The sequence below is a fragment of the Myotis lucifugus genome, unplaced genomic scaffold (genome assembly GCF_000147115.1).
Source record: "Myotis lucifugus unplaced genomic scaffold, Myoluc2.0 scaffold_1066, whole genome shotgun sequence".
Taxonomy (NCBI): domain Eukaryota; kingdom Metazoa; phylum Chordata; class Mammalia; order Chiroptera; family Vespertilionidae; genus Myotis; species Myotis lucifugus.
Genome location: NW_005872114.1, coordinates 51,011 through 69,985, shown reverse-complemented (window position 1 = coordinate 69,985; position 18,975 = coordinate 51,011). Strand labels below are relative to the sequence as shown.

Genomic DNA, 18,975 nt, shown 5'->3' with positions numbered 1-18,975 from the left:
CTTCGTTCCCAGGAGATGAGCTTCCTGGTGGTGGTGGTGCGGGGGGGGGGGGGGCATTGTAGAGGCCCTGCAGCCCCGAGGACTTCCTGGCCGTGGTTACCCAACGTCCTGGGGGCTGGGGACCTTCTGTTCCTTCTGGATTTTGAGTCATGAGAATGGGTTGCCTGGTTGCAAGAGAAGTAAAATTTACATAAAAGACCAGTGATGCTAAGAGCTTGTCACATCACCGCAGGCTATCTTTCCTCCTGCTGAGTGAAGAAGCAGAGCATGAAAGTGTGAATTTAGTCTTTACACAGTTATTTAAGGACGAAAGCTGCAAAACACAGACCAAGACACAGGAACCCATGAGCCAGCGAACCCCTGTTCTTGGGGGACACGCCTGGGAAGGGAGATCCCACAATAGAAACCGTCGTCCATGGCGGGAGGAGGGGCTTCCCTCCTCTGTCTGCTTGTCTCTGTTTCCCAAGTTCCCGTATAAGCTGCGTGTCTTTCTCACCTTTCATCAGGCGAGTCATACGTGTCTTTTGTAGGAAAATTGGGTAAAAGAAAAACGCCGGTCGCAATCCCACCCGCAGTCACGGCACGATCCCTGGGGGGTCCCAGGGGGAGGTGCGCGCTCCCGTGGTGTCGCATTAGGAATGTGTGAAAAAGTCAGGGCCATTTGGGGGAGCACCTCCGAGGCAGGGGCTCGCCGGCCGGGCTGACCGTGTCTGCTCTTTGCAGGAACGCTGCGTGGCCGTCCTGGCCCGGGTCGAGCGCACCGACTTCCTGTCGCCCATGTGCATCGGCGAGGTGGCGCACGTCAGCGCGGAGATCACCTACACCTCCAAGCACTCGGTGGAGGTGCAGGTCCACGTCATGTCTGAGAACATCCTCACAGGTGACCGCGCGCTCCCCGCTCGGGTGGGTGGAGGGGCGCTGCTCGGGGGGCTGGTCCCAGCTCCCCCCACAAAGTGAGCAGGTGCTCCTGCCACGGAGACGGCACAGCCTGTGTCAGCAGCGAGCCCAAGGTCTGAGTGTGGGAGCCCTGCCCGCCCTGCCTCTGGCAGCTCATCCCGGGCAGAGGGTGGGAGTGGCTGGGAGGGCACAAGTGCCCTCCGCTCCCTCTGCACCTCTTGCTCTCCCCCCCCCACCCCCGCTCCCCTGCCCCAAACCAGGTTTAGGCTGAAGCTCACTGGGCGACCTTTGACTCTGGTTTGATCCGAATATTCTCTTCCTTGGTGTGGTAACCATGGAAACCCGTTTTCATCCTCCCACTGGGCGCTGCAGGGGAGTGTGGCTTTGCTTCTAACTGGCACTGGCTGCTTTTTATAGCCCGGCTGCTGCTGAGGAACCGGGCCTCCATCCCCTGGCTGCTCCTGCCCCTGCCCCCCCGCCCCCCGCACCCAGGCACAGGAGAGCCCGAGCCCACCCGGTTCTGGAGGAGGGAGCTGCCTGGGCCTCGCCCCTCCTCCCAACCACCCCCCTCCTGGGCTGGGGCTGCCTGCAGTGCTGAGCTCAGAGCTCGGGGAGCGGCTAGAGGCTTCTCCCCCAGGGCCAGGAGCACAGGGCTGTGACATCGGTGGCCTCAGCAGGCCCGGCTGCAGTGAACACCGGACCTTTAGCTGAGCAAGGGCCTGGGTGGGGGAGTGGTCAGCGTGCCCGTGCCTCGCGTCTGTGGCCCGAGCCCTGCACAGGGCAGGGGGCTTTGGCATCAAAGGGACCTTTTGCGGGTCTCGGGCCCTCGTTGGCGTGAGGGCAGAGGGGGCGAGGATTCAGCCCTGCCCTGAGGAGGTGCGCCGCCTCCCTGAGCCCCCCCGTGCCGAGGCCTGCAGATGGCCCTCAGGACTCGCACTGCCCCCAGAGGAGAGCGGAGAAGCCGCTCAGACAGGCCGGGGTGGCACTGCCCAGCTCTCAGACGCGCTGGGCTTTTCTCCACGTCCTGGTCATCTTGCCCTGGACCCCGCTAAAGAGCTGCCCCTTTCTGACGCTCGCCTGGGTCCCCCATGTTTGGATCGGTTTGCATCTCTTTCTGGGACCCTGGTCTCCCAAGGCCCCCCTGTCCTGTTGTGTCTCTTTTTGCCCACATGTCCCCTGGGGTGTGAGCCCTCTGAGGACAGGGCTGCGGCTGCCTTGCCCACCGCAGCCCCCGACGCCCCGAGCAGTGCCGGGCCCTCACGAACACCACGGGCGGGCGGTGAGCTCTGACAGGTACGGAGACTGAGGTTGGCAGGGGAACAGCCCGGCAAAGCTGAACGTGAGCTGTTTGCGCGACATCTCTGTTCTCAACCCCGTCTGTGTGTCCCTTCCGCCCGGGCCGCGGTGCCTGTCGGGAGGCACTTGAACGAGCACACACCCAGGCAGGCAGACGGCTCTTCATCTCCGGCAACTGTCAAAATATTCCGCTAACTGGGGTGTGATTGCTGTAAATTGCTCCAGAAAGTAGCTGGGAGCTCTTAGGTTCTGAAGTAGACGTTCCTAATGCCGCAGCTGCCTTTCGATGGTTTTATTAAATGATGGGGAAAGTGCAATTAGTGTGTTTTGCCTCATTTGCTCCATGGCGCTCATTTGGGTCCAGAGGAGGGCCACTCGGGGTTTCCATGGAAACCAGCTCGTCAGGCTGGCTCTAGCTGAGTCAGACAGGAAATCTTTATTCCCAAAAGCAGGCTGTCAGATTCGCTTTCAGTCGGAGTTCAGTGAAAAGACTTCCCATGTTTCCTGTGGCTCCCACACGCGGAGCCTGCTGTCCCAGGTGCTGTGGGCCAGAGCTGCCCCCATGGCCTTTCTCTCTCTCTCTCTCTTTCTCTCTCTCTCTCTCTCTCTCTCTCTCGTTCTCTCGTTCTAATCCATCTAATCATCCCCACAGGTGAGGGGAGGAAGCCGCAGCCCCGGGCTCACCTTGGGAAGGCAGGTCGGGAGGAACTGCTAGGAAGTGAGCGCCTGGAGGGGCTCCCAGGTCACTGGGCCGCTCCTCGCCTTCCCGCTTCCTCTCCATTCCACTCGGGTTCACATGGAAGAGGCAATTAAAAAAATATATATATATTGATTTCAGAGAGGAGGAGAGAGGGAGCAAGAGATGAAAGATCAATGATGAGAGAGAATCACTGACTGGCTGCCTCCTGCCGACTGGGGATCGAGCCCACAACCCGGGCATGTGCTCTGTCCAGGAACAGATCGATGCTCAACCACTGAGCACACCAGCCAGGCGGAGAGGCAATTTTTAAAAGACATCCTTGCAAATACTTCCCCGAAATTCCTGGGACCCGGGAAGCCTAGGTCTGTACTCAGAATGGCACCGCGTTGCTGTGTGACCCAGGGCAAACCGTGGACCTCTCTGAGCTTCAGGCTCCTCCCGTGCACGTGAGGGGTATGGACCAAGTGATTTCTTTTGGCCCAGGTTTCTCAGCGATGGGGCAGCCCCACTTTGCCCTCTGTTTAAACCCCTTCAGAGGCAGCATGTCTGGTTTGGGACCCTCTGTGTTAGCAAGTGCCAGAAAGCCGACAGGCCTGGGGAACGCGCGCGCACACACACACACACACACACCTTAAACCAGGTGACCTGAAGTCTTCCCAGCAGCCTTTGGGAAAGACAGGATTGTGGGGAGGGTCCCCTTGCTGGGGGTCTATGCTTGCACGTCATGGCTAAAGGCCTTGGGGGTCAGGGGTCAGATGGTGGCGTTCCTGGCGCCCCGCCCTCCTTCCCTAGGCCCTCACTCATGTGGTTTTCTTCTCTGAAGGTACCAAGAAGCTGACCAATAAGGCCACCCTGTGGTACGTGCCCCTGTCGCTGAAGAATGTGGACAAGGTCCTGGAGGTGCCTCCGGTTGTGGTAAGGAGGCCCCTTCCGTTTCTCACGGGGCAGATGACAGAAGCCGGCCACTCTGATGGTAGGAGGCCCCCCAGAGAGCCAGGTGGGGCCCGGGGAGGGGTCCCTGTCTCTCCGCGGAGGTTTCATTCAAGCTGGGTATGTGAGTGTGGCTGGCCCAGACCCCAGGACACCCCGCCAGGGCCCTTTATCCCACTCTCTGACCAGACAAAAGGCAGGCGACGGCCATGCCTGGTGAGGGTCCTCCTGCCTGTTGACCTTAGACAGACAGACAGCTGGACATTTCTCCCCAAACTGGGTTTACTCAGGAACAGCAAAGACTGGCAATTAGGGACACACAGTCTAATGGCGCCACCCACAAGTCTAGAGAACAGGGGAGAGGCAGGCTCCCTTATAGAGGGAAGTGGGGTGCAGAGGGGCTGCTGTAAACAGACAGTCCACTGGGGGGAAACTGGGAGCCCAGAGTGTGGCTGCTTCTCATTGGCTGAGTGGTTGCCAGGCGAGGAGAAGATCCCCCCTCCTGCTGGAGCAGTGGCTGGAAAAGGCCTTCCTGTGGGAGATGGCGGGCGTTTCTCCCTGAGGGGGGCAGCGGGTGAGTGAAGGCAGGGGAGCCCTCCACCTCCAATTTCACGAGGTTTCTGTTCACGAATCTTCACGAGCTGAGAGCCAGGACCGCCGGCAGCCTTGCCCAGGCCAGCCTTGCCCCTCAGTCCCTCTGGGCCCCTGAGGACCTGAGCTTAAGACAGCCCTTGGCTTCCCTCGGCAGCTGCTGTGGGCAGACGCATCTTTGCATGGAGAGGCTTCATCGTGTCTGTTCCTGGGGGCCTCTGGGAGGCAGGGTCAGCGGGCAGCTCGGGGCTCCTTCCCCACAATTGCTCCCTCACCTCCTCCTCTTGTAACTCCCGTGTGGCTGGATGTTCCCAGGACACGCGTGCATGGCTCGTCCGTGAGAGCCACTGCTCTCTGCTCTCACACCTGCGAGGAGAAAGCAGTTTAGAGGGAACCAGATCTGGGCTCTCGAGGCACGTGCCCCTCGCGAGGGTTCCTTCTTGCCGTCGAGATGCGTATAGAACACGGTTTTAAATAACGGACTGGAACCAGACAGCTATGGACCCCTGGCATTCCTTGGCTTGCGGCCACATCACTCCGAGCTCTGCTCCGTTGGCACATGGCCCTTCCTGTATGTGAGAGAGGGAGGCTCCTTATTTCTTATCCAGACACGAGTCACTGACTCAGGCCCTTCCTGCTCTGTGTGACCTCAGCTCATTGCACCTGCACAGACCCTCGTTCCAAACGGCCACGGGCGCAGGTTCCAGGGGGACAGGAATGTGACGACGCTGCGGCCAGAGCCCACCCTCGGGCCCCTCCCCGCCTCATCCCGCCCGGCTGGGCTCCGCTGTCTGCCCATGTGTGGGAGCTTCTCACTTTCCAGCCGCACTAACTGGGGGTCTTGAGACCCAAGAACCAGGAGAGTTTGAGGCGCAGTGACTGTCCTTGGTAGAAACTGTGTACCTACCTCGCTTTCATCTTTCCCACGAAGCCCTTGGTGCTGAATTAGCCACATCCCATGTAAATACTCCAACACAATTATTTTTACTGATTTAATTTCAGATGCTACAGAATTTAGAAATCTCTAGCAGGCCGTGTCTCTGGCTTCAGCGCCATATGATACTTTTAAAAAATTTTTATATTTTTATTGGTTTCAGAGAGGAAGGGAGAGGGAGCAAGAGATAGAAACATCAGTGATGAGAGAGAATCATTGATCAGCTACTACTGCATGCCCCCTCCTGGGGGCTGAGCCCACGATCGGGGCTTATACCTTGACTGGGGATCGAACTGTGACCTCCTGATTCATAGGTCGACGCTCAACCACTGAGCCCCGCCGGCCGGGCCATGTGATACTTCTTAAGGGGCGACACTGAAGGGGACGCCGGGACGAGCACGGGCTTTTGCTTCTCTGGCTCCTCGGGGCCCGTGTGCTGTGCTGCTGGGTTTTGGTCAGTTGAGGGAGGGGCAATGTCCGGCTCTGCTGGCTCCTGTCCCTTCCCCCCCGCCGCCCCCCTCCCCTGCTCGCCCTCATCCTGGGGGAGCCCCAGTGGTTCCCTATTGCCTTTGTTTAGCGGATTTGATGAGACAAATACCAGCCTTGCCCTCGAGAGGGCTGTGTGGGCGCCGTCCCTCTGAGCGGAAGCAGAGGCTCCAGACGGGGGAGCCACACGGCTCCCAGCTGCAGCCCTTGCTGCTGTGGGTCTGAGCTGCTCCCTCCCACACGGGCGAGGCCCACGCAGAAGCCCTCAGTCGATTTGAACTGTCGTCTGTTGTCATGGCCGGGCCCAGCCTCAGTCCTGGTTGGGCGTTTGCACACACCTCGGAGGTGCTGTGGTCAGTCCAGACCCCCGCAGTGTAGCCAGCCGGAGGTCTTTTGCATGTATGCATACATATTACATACATGTATATCCCATGCCACATACACATAAGGTACCTCAGGCACACATCTCTGACACATCCCTCCCTCTCACATACATGCACTCGTGGGTGCACTGCATGTCTGCCTCTCGTGGAAGCAGCCCAGCTGCCCGCCCTGTGCAGGGTCATCGGTGCAGGACTTTGCCACCTTGTTCCACCTTCTTCTCCAGGGAACAGGGACCTCAGGCCCTTGAGGGGAGACGGAGGCCGCTGGTGGCTGGTGGGGCAGCTGCAGTCTAGTGGCCACTGGAGAATGGACACTTGGCTTTCTCGTGGTCTTGACATTGCTTGAGTTAGGAGGTTCGAAGGACACCCCTAGGTCAAGGCCACAGGCATTGCACTGACTGCAGTCCCAGGGGACACCGGGGTGCCTTTCCCGGGAACCTTTGATGTGACCCCACCCCCCCGGTACAGAGCTGCCCACACTCGTCCTGGACCTTTGGGCTGAGCTGTCTTCTGCTTCACATCAGTGGGTGTGTTGAGCTCTTGGAGGTGAGAGTTGGGTGCCAGCCCATCACTAGAATGTTCTAGTGATTTTATCCCAAGATTTAGAGCCAGCAGGGAAGCGTTTGGGAGGAGGTGCGTTTTCCCTGTCCTCGCGGCCTGGGTCAGGATGCGGCCTCCGTCCGTCCCCTGTGACTGGAGGCCGGGCCCTATGTGACCCCAGGAGGCGGCTCTTTAAAGTCTCTGAAAAGGCATTTCCTGAGGACAGCGAAGCTCAGCGGGTTCGATGAGGCCGGCACAGGCTCTCCTTTGCAGCCACGGCTGGGGGCTGGGAACCCAGTGTTTATGGAGGGCGAGGTTGAGTGGTCCCCTGCAGCTGAACACTCCAGTTCGTTTCTCTTGAACAAACCACTCAGCTCCTTTCGCAGCCCCCGTGGAGACGGGCTCTGAAGGCCGAGATAACGGAATGGTGTTCAGACCCTGGGCACACGTGGCACAGAGCCCAGAGGGAAGCCCGGGTGCTTAAAGCGGCTTTGAAAGAGGCTGCAGTGCCCTCTGAACTGGATCTGCTTAAACCGATGGGTTTAGGGCGAGGAGGGGCGGGGGGCAGAGGAGCACAAGGGCCCCCGAGCTCAGTGGCTTCTCCACAGAAATACTGGTTGAGCCAATGAAAGGGCGGAAGGTGGGGCTAATCAAAAGGAAGTGGCCAGGGCCCACCCTCTGTGGCTCAGTTGGTTGAGTGACATCTCGTGCACCAATAGGTCGCCAGTTCGATTCCTCGTCAGAGCACAAGCTTGGGTTGCAGGCTTGATCTCCAGTTGGGGGTGTACAGGGTGCAGCTGATCGATGTTGCTCTCTCTCTCTCTCTCCCTTTAAAAAAAAAGGGGGGGTGGCCAGGCTGTGGTCAGCAAGGCGGAGAGGGCACCTGGGGAAGTGGGCAGTCAGAGGGGCCGTGGGCCCACCTGGGGCCTCTTTGAGGGGTCCCTGGGGGTCTTCCCTACACGGCCGGAGGACGATGGGAATGGGAGGGCGCAATACCCGCCTTTAGCCCAAAGGACTCGGAGCCCAGCTTTTGGGCCTCAGCGGGGCCGTCTTAGCTTCACCTGCACGTTCCTCACAATATGCAGCCTGTTGGCCGGCCAGGGGGCAGCAGAGCCGGACTGCCAGGTGCGGGGTGCAGGGGGTGGGGGCACTCAGGGCACCTGTATCGCAGGAGAGTGGGTGTGGCCTGGATTCTGAGCTCTGTGCCCAGGAACGAATAGGGAGGAAGGGGGCGGGTGGCAAATGAGGGCTGAGATTGTCAGTATGATAACATTTTAATAGGAAGAAAACTGGGAGCAGGCTGAATGCCCCTTTTTAATGGCCCCATCGCATACATTATGTTGATACAGCAAGAGGGGGAGTACTGTTATTTTTTTTTTAAATACTGTGGCTTTTAAAGTCCATGAACAGCATGACAGAACTGCTATATGCAGATGGGCATGAGAATAATTCAGGCAGGATATGATCTCGGGCAGGGGGGAGGCTGCCTGAGATCTTCTCCCTCTCTGTGATGCTGTTGTTCATATTAAATGTGTGTTATCAGAGGAAGGATGGAGCCAGTTAGAGAAAGGAGAGCCCGGCCCGGGCGGCCGGCTGACCCCCTGTCTGCCCCGCAGTACTCCCGGCAGGAGCAGGAGGAGGAGGGCCGCAGGCGCTACGAGGCCCAGAAGCTGGAGCGCATGGAGACCAAGTGGAGGAACGGGGACATCGTCCAGCCCAGCCTGAACCCAGGTACAGCGGGGGCCCGGGGTAGATGGCTGATGTCCGCTGGCAGGTGACAGAGGTGCCGGTCCGTGACGTCCTCCTGGGGTTAGAGCGCCATCCCGAGCCCTTCCCGGTTCCAGGCAGCTGGGGTGATGGGGGCCCGGCAAGTCCCCGGAGGCCTCGGTGCGGCGGTCCCGTAGGAAAAGGCTCAGGCCGAGCACTGCCCGGGGCCTGTGTGCCCACAGGGGCTCCTGCCCGCAGAGACCGGCTCCACCGGCTCCTGCGGGCCCCCCAGGCCCCCGGGAGCGTGTGTGTATGGGTAACAGAGTGATAGCAGCTCTTTTGCGTTGGCGACAAAGCTCTGGGCCACAGCCTTCCTTTCCGGCGGCGCCTGCCCGTCCCTCATCCTTCAGGTCCAGGGTGGTCCCGCCTTAACAGAATGTCCACCCGAACCCAAACAGGAGGTCACAGATGTTCCCTCCAGCCTCTCCGCCCCGAGTCCTTAACAGCGAAGCAGAGGAGCCCCTGCTGCGTGGACGCCCTCAGGGCGGGGCCTATGCCGTGGCGGCTTTGCTGTCCTTTCTGAGCGGGACACGAGCCAACCAGAGCAGGTGGTGGGCCCAGGCGTGCAGAGGGCCAGGCCAGGGACACGGTGCTTGGAACCGGGTGTTTGGGCCGGCAGCGCTGCCCGGGGTTTCTCTGATGGTCCAGGCGTCCTCGTGGCTCCTTGGGCTGTGCCCCTCCCCCCAGTCCCCCGGGCAGGGTCTGGGCACCCAAAGCCCCTGAGGCTGGTGATAGGCGTGGCACTGGGTGCACCTAACCTGCAGGGACTGTCACCGCCCCTCACAGAGCACAAGTGACATGAGGGACTGGGCCTCGCCGAGTCCTGGCCTTTTCTCCGGCCTCGCATGGCGTGTCGGGCGTGCCACGTTGCCCTGAGGCACAGTGGCTCTCCGCCAGCCCAGGCCGCCTGGACACCCCTGGCTGAGGCCACAGGTCCTCTGCACGGACTGCAGTCCCAGGGGACACCGAGAGCCTTTCCCGGGAACCGTGGATGAGACCCCGCACCCCTGGTGCAGTTGCCCACCCGCGAGGACCGCTCGGCCCACGTGCCGAGGGTGGGCTGGACGAAGCCTCCGAGCGTGGCGTCTCGGGAGGGACTCTGCCTCTGCCTCCGCCCGGCTCCTGACCCGGTGACGCTGCTCTTCCTGCAGGAGGCCTCCCAGCGAGCCCGGGCCGGCCCGGGGCCTCAGGCACCAGGCCGCGGGGGTGCAGAGTGCAGTGTAAGGTGAAACGGGAGGTTCCACAGCAGATTCCTGAAGACGGTTGGCGCCTGTTTACAATACGGGGAATGAGAGTCCGATGAAGAGCGCCCTCACAGAGGGTCGCAGGCAGCCCTGGGAGCTCGCCACCAGGTGTTCAGTGGCTGCCTGTGGCTGGGGCAGGGCCTTGCTGGGGACACTGCTGTCCCCAGAGGGTGGCGTCATGGCCCACTAACGGAGTGGCTGATCAATCCTCAAAAGCCTTCCCCTTCGCCAACTGCAGCTTGTTCTGCGGCCACAGTTTTCCTTAGAGATTCCAGGTCTAAGCTGCCGGCAGCCCCGGGGACCACGCACACGCTGGTGTGGCAGCACGGTCACACGTCAGCCGGGGGACCCGTTTGCCCCTGGCCTGACCTGCCTCCTTTGCAATTCCAGAGCCGAACACGGTCAGCTACAGCCAGTCCAGCTTGATCCACCTGGTGGGGCCTTCGGACTGCACGCTGCATGGCTTCGTGCACGGAGGTAAGGGTCCCAGGCTGTCGTCTCCCTTCCCCCCGCTCGCCAGGCCCTCATGACTCCCCGGAAGTCACGCTGTCTGACCCAGTTTAGGCTCTTTGTTCAATGAAGCGTACATTTAAACTTTTAGGAGTTGCATAATAAGTACTGAAATACTGTTTGTAAAATTGGGAGTGAAAGTCAGATGGAAGTGCCCTAATAGAGTTACCCCACCCCTGGGAGCGCAGCCACCGGTGCGCAGTGGCTGCCGTGGGCGGGCTGGGCCCACACCCTCAGGAGTAAAGTCGCGGCGCACTGACTGGCCGATAGAAGCCATTTTTGCCGCTGATGTCTGCATTTATGTTTTCCTTTGGTCAGATTCCTGCTCAGACAACACAGGCCTTGAAGTTCCCAGCTCGGGAAACACAGCGGGCACACAAGAGGACTTATTAGACGCAGGTTCTTGGAGGGACACTTGTTACTTGAATGATGTATAATTATTTTTTGTGATTTAGGGAAAATTTAAGTATACATCAAGCTCATACATTAATGGATATTATCATTTCGATGGCATTAAAGTAAACTTCAGAAAACAAGCTGATTTAAAGAAAAGCATAAGGGGAAAGGTCATTACGTGGCAGACGATCGCGGAAACGTGACCGTGGTGTGTGGGTGAGGAAGCTTGGGCTGCACTGCGCTGCTCGGGTGGAAGGAGCTAGTCCTGCTTCCCAGGCAGAACGGGCACTTGTTCAATGTCACTCATTCACACTCTCATTTCCAGTTGCCCGGAAGCCAGGCCTTCCTTTCTTCTCCTCTCAGAAAACTCCTATTCATCCTTCAAAACCCGGCTCAAATGGTACCATGCGGCAGGGTCGCATTGCTATTTCTACCCGGGATGCCTCAGGAGCAGGGCTTTATCTTATTCATCGTATTGGCTCCAGGGCCTCCCATAGAGTGAGAGAGGCACAGACCGCTCAGGTGGCTCCCTGAATGAGAGGTGCACGTAACATTCGGGGTGAGGAGCTGGGATAGTGGGCCCTGATTTGACCTACGTTTCTGAAGGTCATTTCTTTTTTAACTGATCGTTTGTCTGCTTCTTTTTTCCATTTCATGATTCTTTCCTCTTCAACTAAATGCCGCTGCAGTGCCCTGAGATCTGGTCAGCTTAGGTCCTCCCCGAGGAAAGCTCTATTTTATAACGAACAGTTCTTTCCAGGCCCATGAGTATTGTGACAATCAGGGAACAGAATGGCTTGTGCGGCTCTGGCTTCGTAAGCTCTCTGTTCCTCTCCTGGGAGGGGGCAGCCCCCTCTTCCCAGCCTAACCACCAGAAGCCCAGCTTCTGTAACAAAGGACTGGCCTGGAGCCCCGCAGAGCGCACCCTGCCTGGAACCTGTGGAACTCCGTGCTGCAGTTGTTGGTAGCTTCGCCCACACGGTGGAAGTTCATGCATGTGGCATCTCCGCCATCGCCGCGTGCTCGGTGCAGGGTCCATACCAGAGCTGTCTCCTTGCTCCGCGTGGGGGGGCGCCGTGCAGTGCAGGCCGGGGGAGACCTGCCGGGACCCCGGAAGCGGCAGCTCACGGAGCTCATGTCACCTACGGCGCCCCGGCCGCGCCACTTGGTACAGGCACACTGTTAATGCGTGTTTAAGAAGTGTGTGCAATGCCCGTTTCAGGAGGGCTTTTGTGCCCACGGTTTTAAAAACAGTCTAATAATTTTACCAAACCCGTTGTCTCACACATTGCCAGTAATTCAGCAGGAGTGGAGGACGAGGTCGACACTGGGAGCCCGGTCGCCCCGTTTCCTGTAGGGGGACTGCTGTCGGCAGGCGGGTGGACACGCATTTCAATGGCAGTCTTCTCCACGCTGGAGTCTAGTGGGTGCCGCCCGCAGGAGGGAACAGTGGCCCGGGTTGTGCTCATTCGGCCTTTCAGTGACTCTGTGCTGTGTTTGTGCTTTTGGTGAACTCCTGGCCCCGTTTTCTGTGACTTTCACACTTTGGATAGTCCATCTTGAGGCCTAGCTCCTACCCTGCCACTTACACATGCACATGCGTGCACACACGTGCGTGCACACACATGCACACACACGCGTGCATGCACAGGTCTTGGCAGTGCTCCGTGGCTGGAAACCACAGGTGCCAGCTTGGCTCTTGGCATCTGCCCCCTGAGTCCTGAGTGACTGGGCAGAGTTCTTCCTCCTCTTGAAAGTACGGGATCTCAACTCCTAAAAGGCCATTTCCCTCCGTGCCCCCCTCCCCCGAGTTGGCTGTACAGGCTGAGGGTGACCCGGGCATGAGGGGTGGTTTCGGCTCATGCAACAGTCAAGGCCTTACAGGCTCACCCAGACACCATCCTCGATGAAACACGGGCTGAGGATGGGAATCGATTGAACGTGATAAACGCATCGGCGGGCTGGAGGCCCTTCCCTGAGCTCAGGAGTAAGGCGGGGGCGCCCCCCCCCACCCCCGCCCGTTCTGGGTGGCCTTGTTTTGGAGATTCTAGCCACTTAGCTAAACGAGGAGACATTTCCAGGCACAGGAATTGGCAGAAAGGCGGTAAGGCTGTCTGTCTTCCCAGATGGCACAGTAACACCCGGGATCCAGTGGTGAAAATAACTCAGATAATGCGAGGATTCAGTCAGGGAACAGCCTATAGAATGAGTAATGCTTAAAAAAAACCTCACCTGAAATAGACAATTTTTCATTGTTGTTGTTTGTAGGTGTGTTTGTTTTCAAATGTGTTTTTATGTCTTGATTTTAACTATCTCATGAAACGTCACTCTTTGGTCGTTTGGTAACAGGTGGGGTTTGCTGTGGCGTCTGTCCCTGGACTCATTGTCTGAGTGTCCCGCTCCGCTGGGGCCCCCGGCTGCCCCTGGCTCTGGCTGCTTCCCGCTGGGGCCCTCCTGGCCTGGCCTCCGGGCTGTGTCCATGTGGGCTGGGCAGTCCCTGCTCAGGGCCAGCTGAAGCCGAGAGGAGACACGCTCCCAAGTCCGGCGGCCTGGCCAGCCCGCGGAGGGGCGGGGGGGGGCGCGCAGCTTCCTGGGGGTTAGCCCGGGTGGACGCCAGCGTCCATGGAATTCCTCGCTCCTGAACTCTCTGCAGCCTTGGATATTTCTTCGGCACTTCATTTTTTATTTTAAAATTATTTTAAACCCAAGTATCCTGTGGAAATGGTCCAGATGGCTCTTGACAAAGCACAGCTGCCCTCGTCCCCCCTCGCTCCGGCCAGGCCTCCTCGCAGCCTTCGCGCTGCTGCTGGCGGGCTTGCGGCTCTAGGCCGTCTCTCGTCGGAAATTCCAGCTTATGCCGCGTAAACAGCCAGCGCCCAGCCAAGTCCAGCGCTAGATGACGTGGCTGTGGGCTTGTCCTGCGAGGCTCGGTGTCGCCTCGTGTGCCCTGCCCCCCTGCAGCCGCTCTGTAAATGCTCCCCACGCAGCCCGTGTGCCAGGCAGGGGTGGTGCCCCCCTGCCCCCCATCTCCGTGGTCCCTACCTGGTCCCCGGTGCAGAGCCTCACGACCATATATACAGTCTGTGCATGTTGAGCCGTCAGAGCCCTCCCCACCCGCCCGCCCCTCCTCACCCCTCATTGCCATCCTGGGTCCCACCTGGGGGTCTCCACTCCCCGACCCCCCACAGCCAGATCAGTCTTGGCTCCCACTCCACGGGCCTCTCTTTATTCCCCTGTGACTCTGTTTCCCTAAACGTGCCTCCGGCTTTTCTGCTTCTGCTGCTCCGCCCAAGCCCCACCTGCCCGGTGCTTCTGGGCCCCCCACGCCGAGGCCACCTCCATCCTCCTCAGGACCCGTCGTTGCTCCTGGCACGCGTTTGGTCCGGCTTCTCTTCCTGGAGGTCACGCCTCTCCTGTCCTCAGGACCTGGAATGTCCACTGAGTGTGGGAAGGACTTTTCGGAAAGAGGCTGGAGGTGGTGCTGCCGGGTGGCTGCGCCCGGGCCGTTGGCAGCTGCTCTGTTAGAGTCACGGGCATGTGGCTCTGCTGTCCTTCATCGCCTGCCAGCGGGGCTCTTCCCACCCAGAGGACGGACTGTGCCCGGGGCCCGTGGTGCCCGCGGTGGCCACCTTCCTGCAGGGAACCCACACCACTCTGCCAGGACGTGGCGTGAGGGTTAGGGACCCCTAAACTGGAGCGCTTCTGCCTCTAGGATCAGATCAGGGCCTGGCAGGCGTCTCCTGTCGGCTGTCCCTACCCCACCCCCCCCCACCCCCCCCCGCGCATGTGGGCTCACTGGGTGGGGACTTGGTCTGTCTTTCTCTCGGCTGCTTCCCAGCACTGGGCACAGGGCCCGGCTCTGAGCAGACATGCAGCGTGTGGGATGAGGGGCTGGGAAGAGTGGAGACGGCCCCTGTGTGAGAAGGGACCGCAGAGGCAGGCTGGGCGGCAGCAGGAGACGCCACCCGAGCAGCATGCGCCTGTGCATGTGCTGGGGCTGGGGGCGCGCACGCGTGGCTGCCCAGGGGTCCCAAGGCCGGGCACCGCACAGCTTCACCGGGGGAACCGCAGGCCCTGGAGGGGAGGCAGGTGGCCCGAGCAGAGGACGCCTGGGAGGCGAGGTGCCGGGTGGGGGGAGCCTCCCGCGCAGATGCTCTGGGCGCGGTTCTGGTGGGCGGCTGTGGAAACGCAGTGTTTGCACTTGTGGGAGGAATTGATTTCACCGAACAATACAGAGGGAGGCACAGGCGCCTTTCCAGTTTTGTGGCCTCGCTGAGCGGAGCTCCCGCGTAGACACGGGCAGTGGGATTTGCTCCCTGGTCAGAGGGCGCCCTGACCCCTGTCCCAGGAGCTGGCTTCCTCCAGCCTCGGGTCCTCTCAGCAGCCCCTCCTCCGCGGGGTGTGCCTCCCTCTGGGAGCTCGGGGCGCTTTGCTTGGGAGACACGGTCAGCCCCCGGCATGAGAACATCTGTCCAGCCTGCTGGTCCCCGCCTTTGGTGCCAGATTAACTCGCCTGCTTCTGCTTTAGCTGCGATCGTGAGGGACACATGTGGTAGGTGGCCCCTGCAGGGGCCTTTCCTACTCAACATCACGAACATGGAATTCTTTTTTAAAAAATATATATTTTTATTGATTTCAGAGAGGAAAAGAGAGGGAGAGAGATAGAAACATTAATGATGAGAGAGAATCACTGATTGGCTGCCTCCTGCAGGCCCCCTACTGGGGATCAAGCCCACAACCCAGGCATGTGCCCTGACCAGGAATTGAACTGTGACCTCCTGGTTCATAGGTCGATGCTCAACCACTGAGCCACACAGGCTGGGCTGAACATAGAATTATTAAACACTAGAGGCCCAATGCATGAAATTCGTGCAAGAATAGGCCTTTGCAGCTGCAGCGGCTGCCTGGATCCCTCCCTCACAGCCATGGCAGCTGCCTCGATCCCGCTGCAGCCCCAGCTTCATCCGGAAGGTCTTCTGGAAGGACGTGCAGTCTAATTAGCATATTACGTTTTTATTATTATAGACTAGAAGCCTGATGTATGAAATTCATGCACAGGTAGGGTCCCTAGGCCTGGCTGGCGATCAGGGCCGATTGGGTCCTTCCTTCCCCAGCTGCTGGCTGCCGGCTGGGCCCTTCCTTCATTCTGCACTGCTCCCTGGTGGTCAGCGTACACCATAGCAAGCCGTCATACTCCCGAGGGAACAATTTGCATATTAGCCTTTTATTATATAGGATTAGCCTTCACCCCCAACTTCAGTCTAGACTCCTTTGAGGAAATGGACACCAGTGGAATGGTTCTTGGCCTTCAAAGATGTGACCTTGACCTTGCATGGAATCAGGTGAGGCTGCCACCTCCCCAGAGCGGGTGGGGGGTGGGGGTGGGGCTCCTGCACACACGGTGGCCCGGTCCCGGCTCCATGCAGGGTTCGCCTGCCCTCCTTCCCCTGCCGCCTCGCTCACAACGGGGCAGGCACTGATCCCCACCCAGCAGCCGGCAGATTTAACAGGGACTGTCTCCAGTTTCCTCGGACAGTGAGCAACCAAATGCAGCAGCCCTTCCCACGGCCCCTGGTCTGCGATGCTCGGCCCTCGGGAGCCACGGTCCAGCTGTGCCCGAGGCCTTTGCAGACTTCCCGCTTTTGACGTTTTGATGTTAGAAACCTATCATCTTTACCGCACTGCCCATTAATTGCCAAAAATCATCCTTATTGATTACCTTTAGTGCTCCTCTGCCCTTGGTCCGGTGCACAGAGGTGCCCACAGGTCCGTGTGGAGCCTGGGAGGGAGGCCAGACTGTCTGGGGAGGAGGCTGTCACGCCGGCCCCTGGAGTGACCCTGTGGTCACCACGGGGGCTCGTCACCATGGCTGCACTTACTACCGTTGCCTTCATCTCAGAGGCTGGCCCCACACTCCGTCCCCGGAATTAAATGTAGAAATGGGGCATTTCAAGTCGCCGCCCACAGCGCGGCTGCTGTGGGTCTGTCGGCAAGCGCGGCCCCGTCAGCCAGTCGGGCCGGGAAAGAAGATGAAGCCTCTCTTTTAGGCCACTCAGCGTGTTGTTGATACTTCAAAACACAAACCTGTAGGCAGTTAGATGTTACCTCTGGTGCCGATGTTAGTGGCCAAGCAAGTCTTGTTTTTTCCTTTCTAACTCTGATGAGTGCAGTGTTCGAGGAGCAGGTCTACACTTTCGCCGTCACTTCACATGGCGAACCCCGGTAATCAAGGTAGATTGTAGGGCTCGCTACACGGAGAGCTCAAGTGCTGGCCTCAAAGGGCTTCTGTCGCATGTGACGCAGAGGCCTGGGTGCTGGGCCGGGGCTGCCGGGCTGACAGCGGGAGCGCCCCGCTGCTCACGCCTGCCGTCCGCCCGGACCCGTGGCCACGCCCTGGCGCACTCGGCCCTGCGCTGTTCTTAGTACAGTGATGCCCTGTGGGACCTCCACCAGCATTTCCGGTAAATGGGGCAGCACCCCCGCTCCCAGGGGCTGGTTCTGACTCCTTCCACTCACGCCTCCATCCTCACCGGCCCCTCCTACAGGAACACAGAGAGGGCTCGTTGTATCTTCTGTTCTAAACATTCATTCCAGCTCAGGTGTTCCTTCCTGTCCCACCTCCTCACCCTCCCTCCTGCCCCAGCTAGACCCCCTGGTCGATGACGCCGTCTGGTGGCCGGAGCTGGACTCGCAGCCCGTGGCCTTCCACCTGCACACCACCGTGCTGCCCCCACGTCGCCATGGTCTTGAGCGCCCCTTTCCGTAATCCCCCGCAGCTAGGAATCCACCTGGAGCCCCGTCTCGCAGTCATGGATGGAGAGGCAGCTCTGTGCGGCCTTGTGCCCGTGGTCGTGGGCTGGTCCCACTCTTCCTGCGCAAGCTCTGTGGCCTCTGTGCCTCCGGCTCCTGCTGTGATAAGCGGACAGCGCTGGGCCCGCCCCGGCTGCTGTCCGGCCGGCCAGCACTCACTCCCTCCAGAGCTGACCTCCGGGCCTGAGCCTTGCCATTAGTTAGTTGGAAGAGGGGATGCTGACACCTCAGCAGACCGAGCGGGGCGCCTGCCACCCACTGAGCCGAGCGCCGTGGTCCTCAGTGGCACCTTCCGTGAGAGTCATGGTAATGGAAGCCCAATTTCTTAAAGTGAAGGACACTCGTTACAAAAAACAACGCTTTTTATTCTGGAAAAGCTCAGTATGCAGACGCGGAGAGAAGAGAGCGGCCTCCCTGCCCCCACGTCCTGGGAAGCGGCGTCCCCCAATGCCTGTGAGGCCCTGAGGCTCAGCACGGGCGCCTGGCCTCTCCGTGACGTGGTGTTTATTTTGTTTCCCCACACAAAGCGGTAACGATCCCATGTCTACACACGGGCGGGCTCCTCGTACACACGGGCAGGCTCCTCGTACACACGCAGGGCCCAGGCTGGTGGCTCGGGCCCTCGTCCGGGTGCCCTGGGAGCCCGCTTTCCCGGCCGGGGGCTGGCTCTGCCTCTCCGACGGGAGCCCCCTGTGTCCTGGGTGGGTCTGTGACTAAGATTTCCGGGGGCTGCGAGCTGACCAGTACCCTTTGCTGCTTTCCTGGGGACAGTCTCAGCAGCGCAACCGAAGGGCATGTTTAAGCTGAGAATGTGAAGTAAGCATCATGCGCTGTGCTGGGGTGCGAGATCGGGGGCGGGAGCCAGCAGGCGGGGCCAGCCCGGTGCAGCCTGCCTTCTGGCTGTGTGTTTTCTAGAAGAGCTTTGTTGAGAGGAAGTCACAGACCTCACAATTCACACCACCAGTCACTGGTTTCCAGTGTCATCAGCTACACTGCCACCACCACAAGCAACTTAGAGCATTGTCGTAACCGCAAAGAGACACTCATACCCATGAGCAGGCCCTCCCCACTCCCCCTGCTCCCCAGCCCCGGACAACCACGGACCTACTTCCTGTCCGGGCCCCTCGCAGCGCCTGGCCTCTGTGCCTGCTTCTCTCGCTCAGCGTCGTGTTTTCAGGCTCACCCATGTGTAGAGTGTCGGTTCTTTGTCTGTTTTCATTGCACGGATGGGCTCAGTCCTTCGTCCCCTCATCGGTGGGGGGACATCCCGGTCTGGCTGCTGGGAGACGCCGTCATGAGATCCGCACGCAGGGGTGTGACACGCTTTCCGTTCTCGCGGGTGTGCCCTGGGGGTGGGCTGGCTGCCTCGTGTGGCGCGGAATCCGCCTTTGGTGAAACTCCCACTTACCTCCAAAGTGGCTGCCGCCGCACCACTTTCCACCCCCAGCCGCTCCGAGGGTCTGACTCCACCACGGTCTCCCCGCACTGGGA

At 59.9% G+C, this 18,975-nt stretch overlaps 1 protein-coding gene across 5 annotated transcripts in view; it reads left to right on the top strand.

Annotated features, from left to right (window-relative positions):
- ACOT7 (acyl-CoA thioesterase 7) overlaps window positions 1-18,975 on the top strand; it is a 60,722-nt gene that overhangs the window by 24,992 nt on the left and 16,755 nt on the right. For 3 of the 5 annotated variants that reach the window (XR_002827332.1, XM_006107210.3, XM_023747937.1), the window contains exons 3-7: window positions 724-880; window positions 3,717-3,808; window positions 8,374-8,488; window positions 10,159-10,245; window positions 10,597-10,677. Coding sequence is in view for 3 of the 5 variants with exons in the window: in XM_006107210.3 (XP_006107272.1) it covers window positions 724-880; window positions 3,717-3,808; window positions 8,374-8,488; window positions 10,159-10,245; window positions 10,597-10,677 (532 nt within the window). In the remaining 2 variants the exon portion in view is untranslated. The remainder of the gene's footprint in view (window positions 1-723; window positions 881-3,716; window positions 3,809-8,373; window positions 8,489-10,158; window positions 10,246-10,596; window positions 10,678-18,975) is intronic. The other 2 variants (XR_002827333.1, XM_006107211.3) reach the window with 1 other exon arrangement.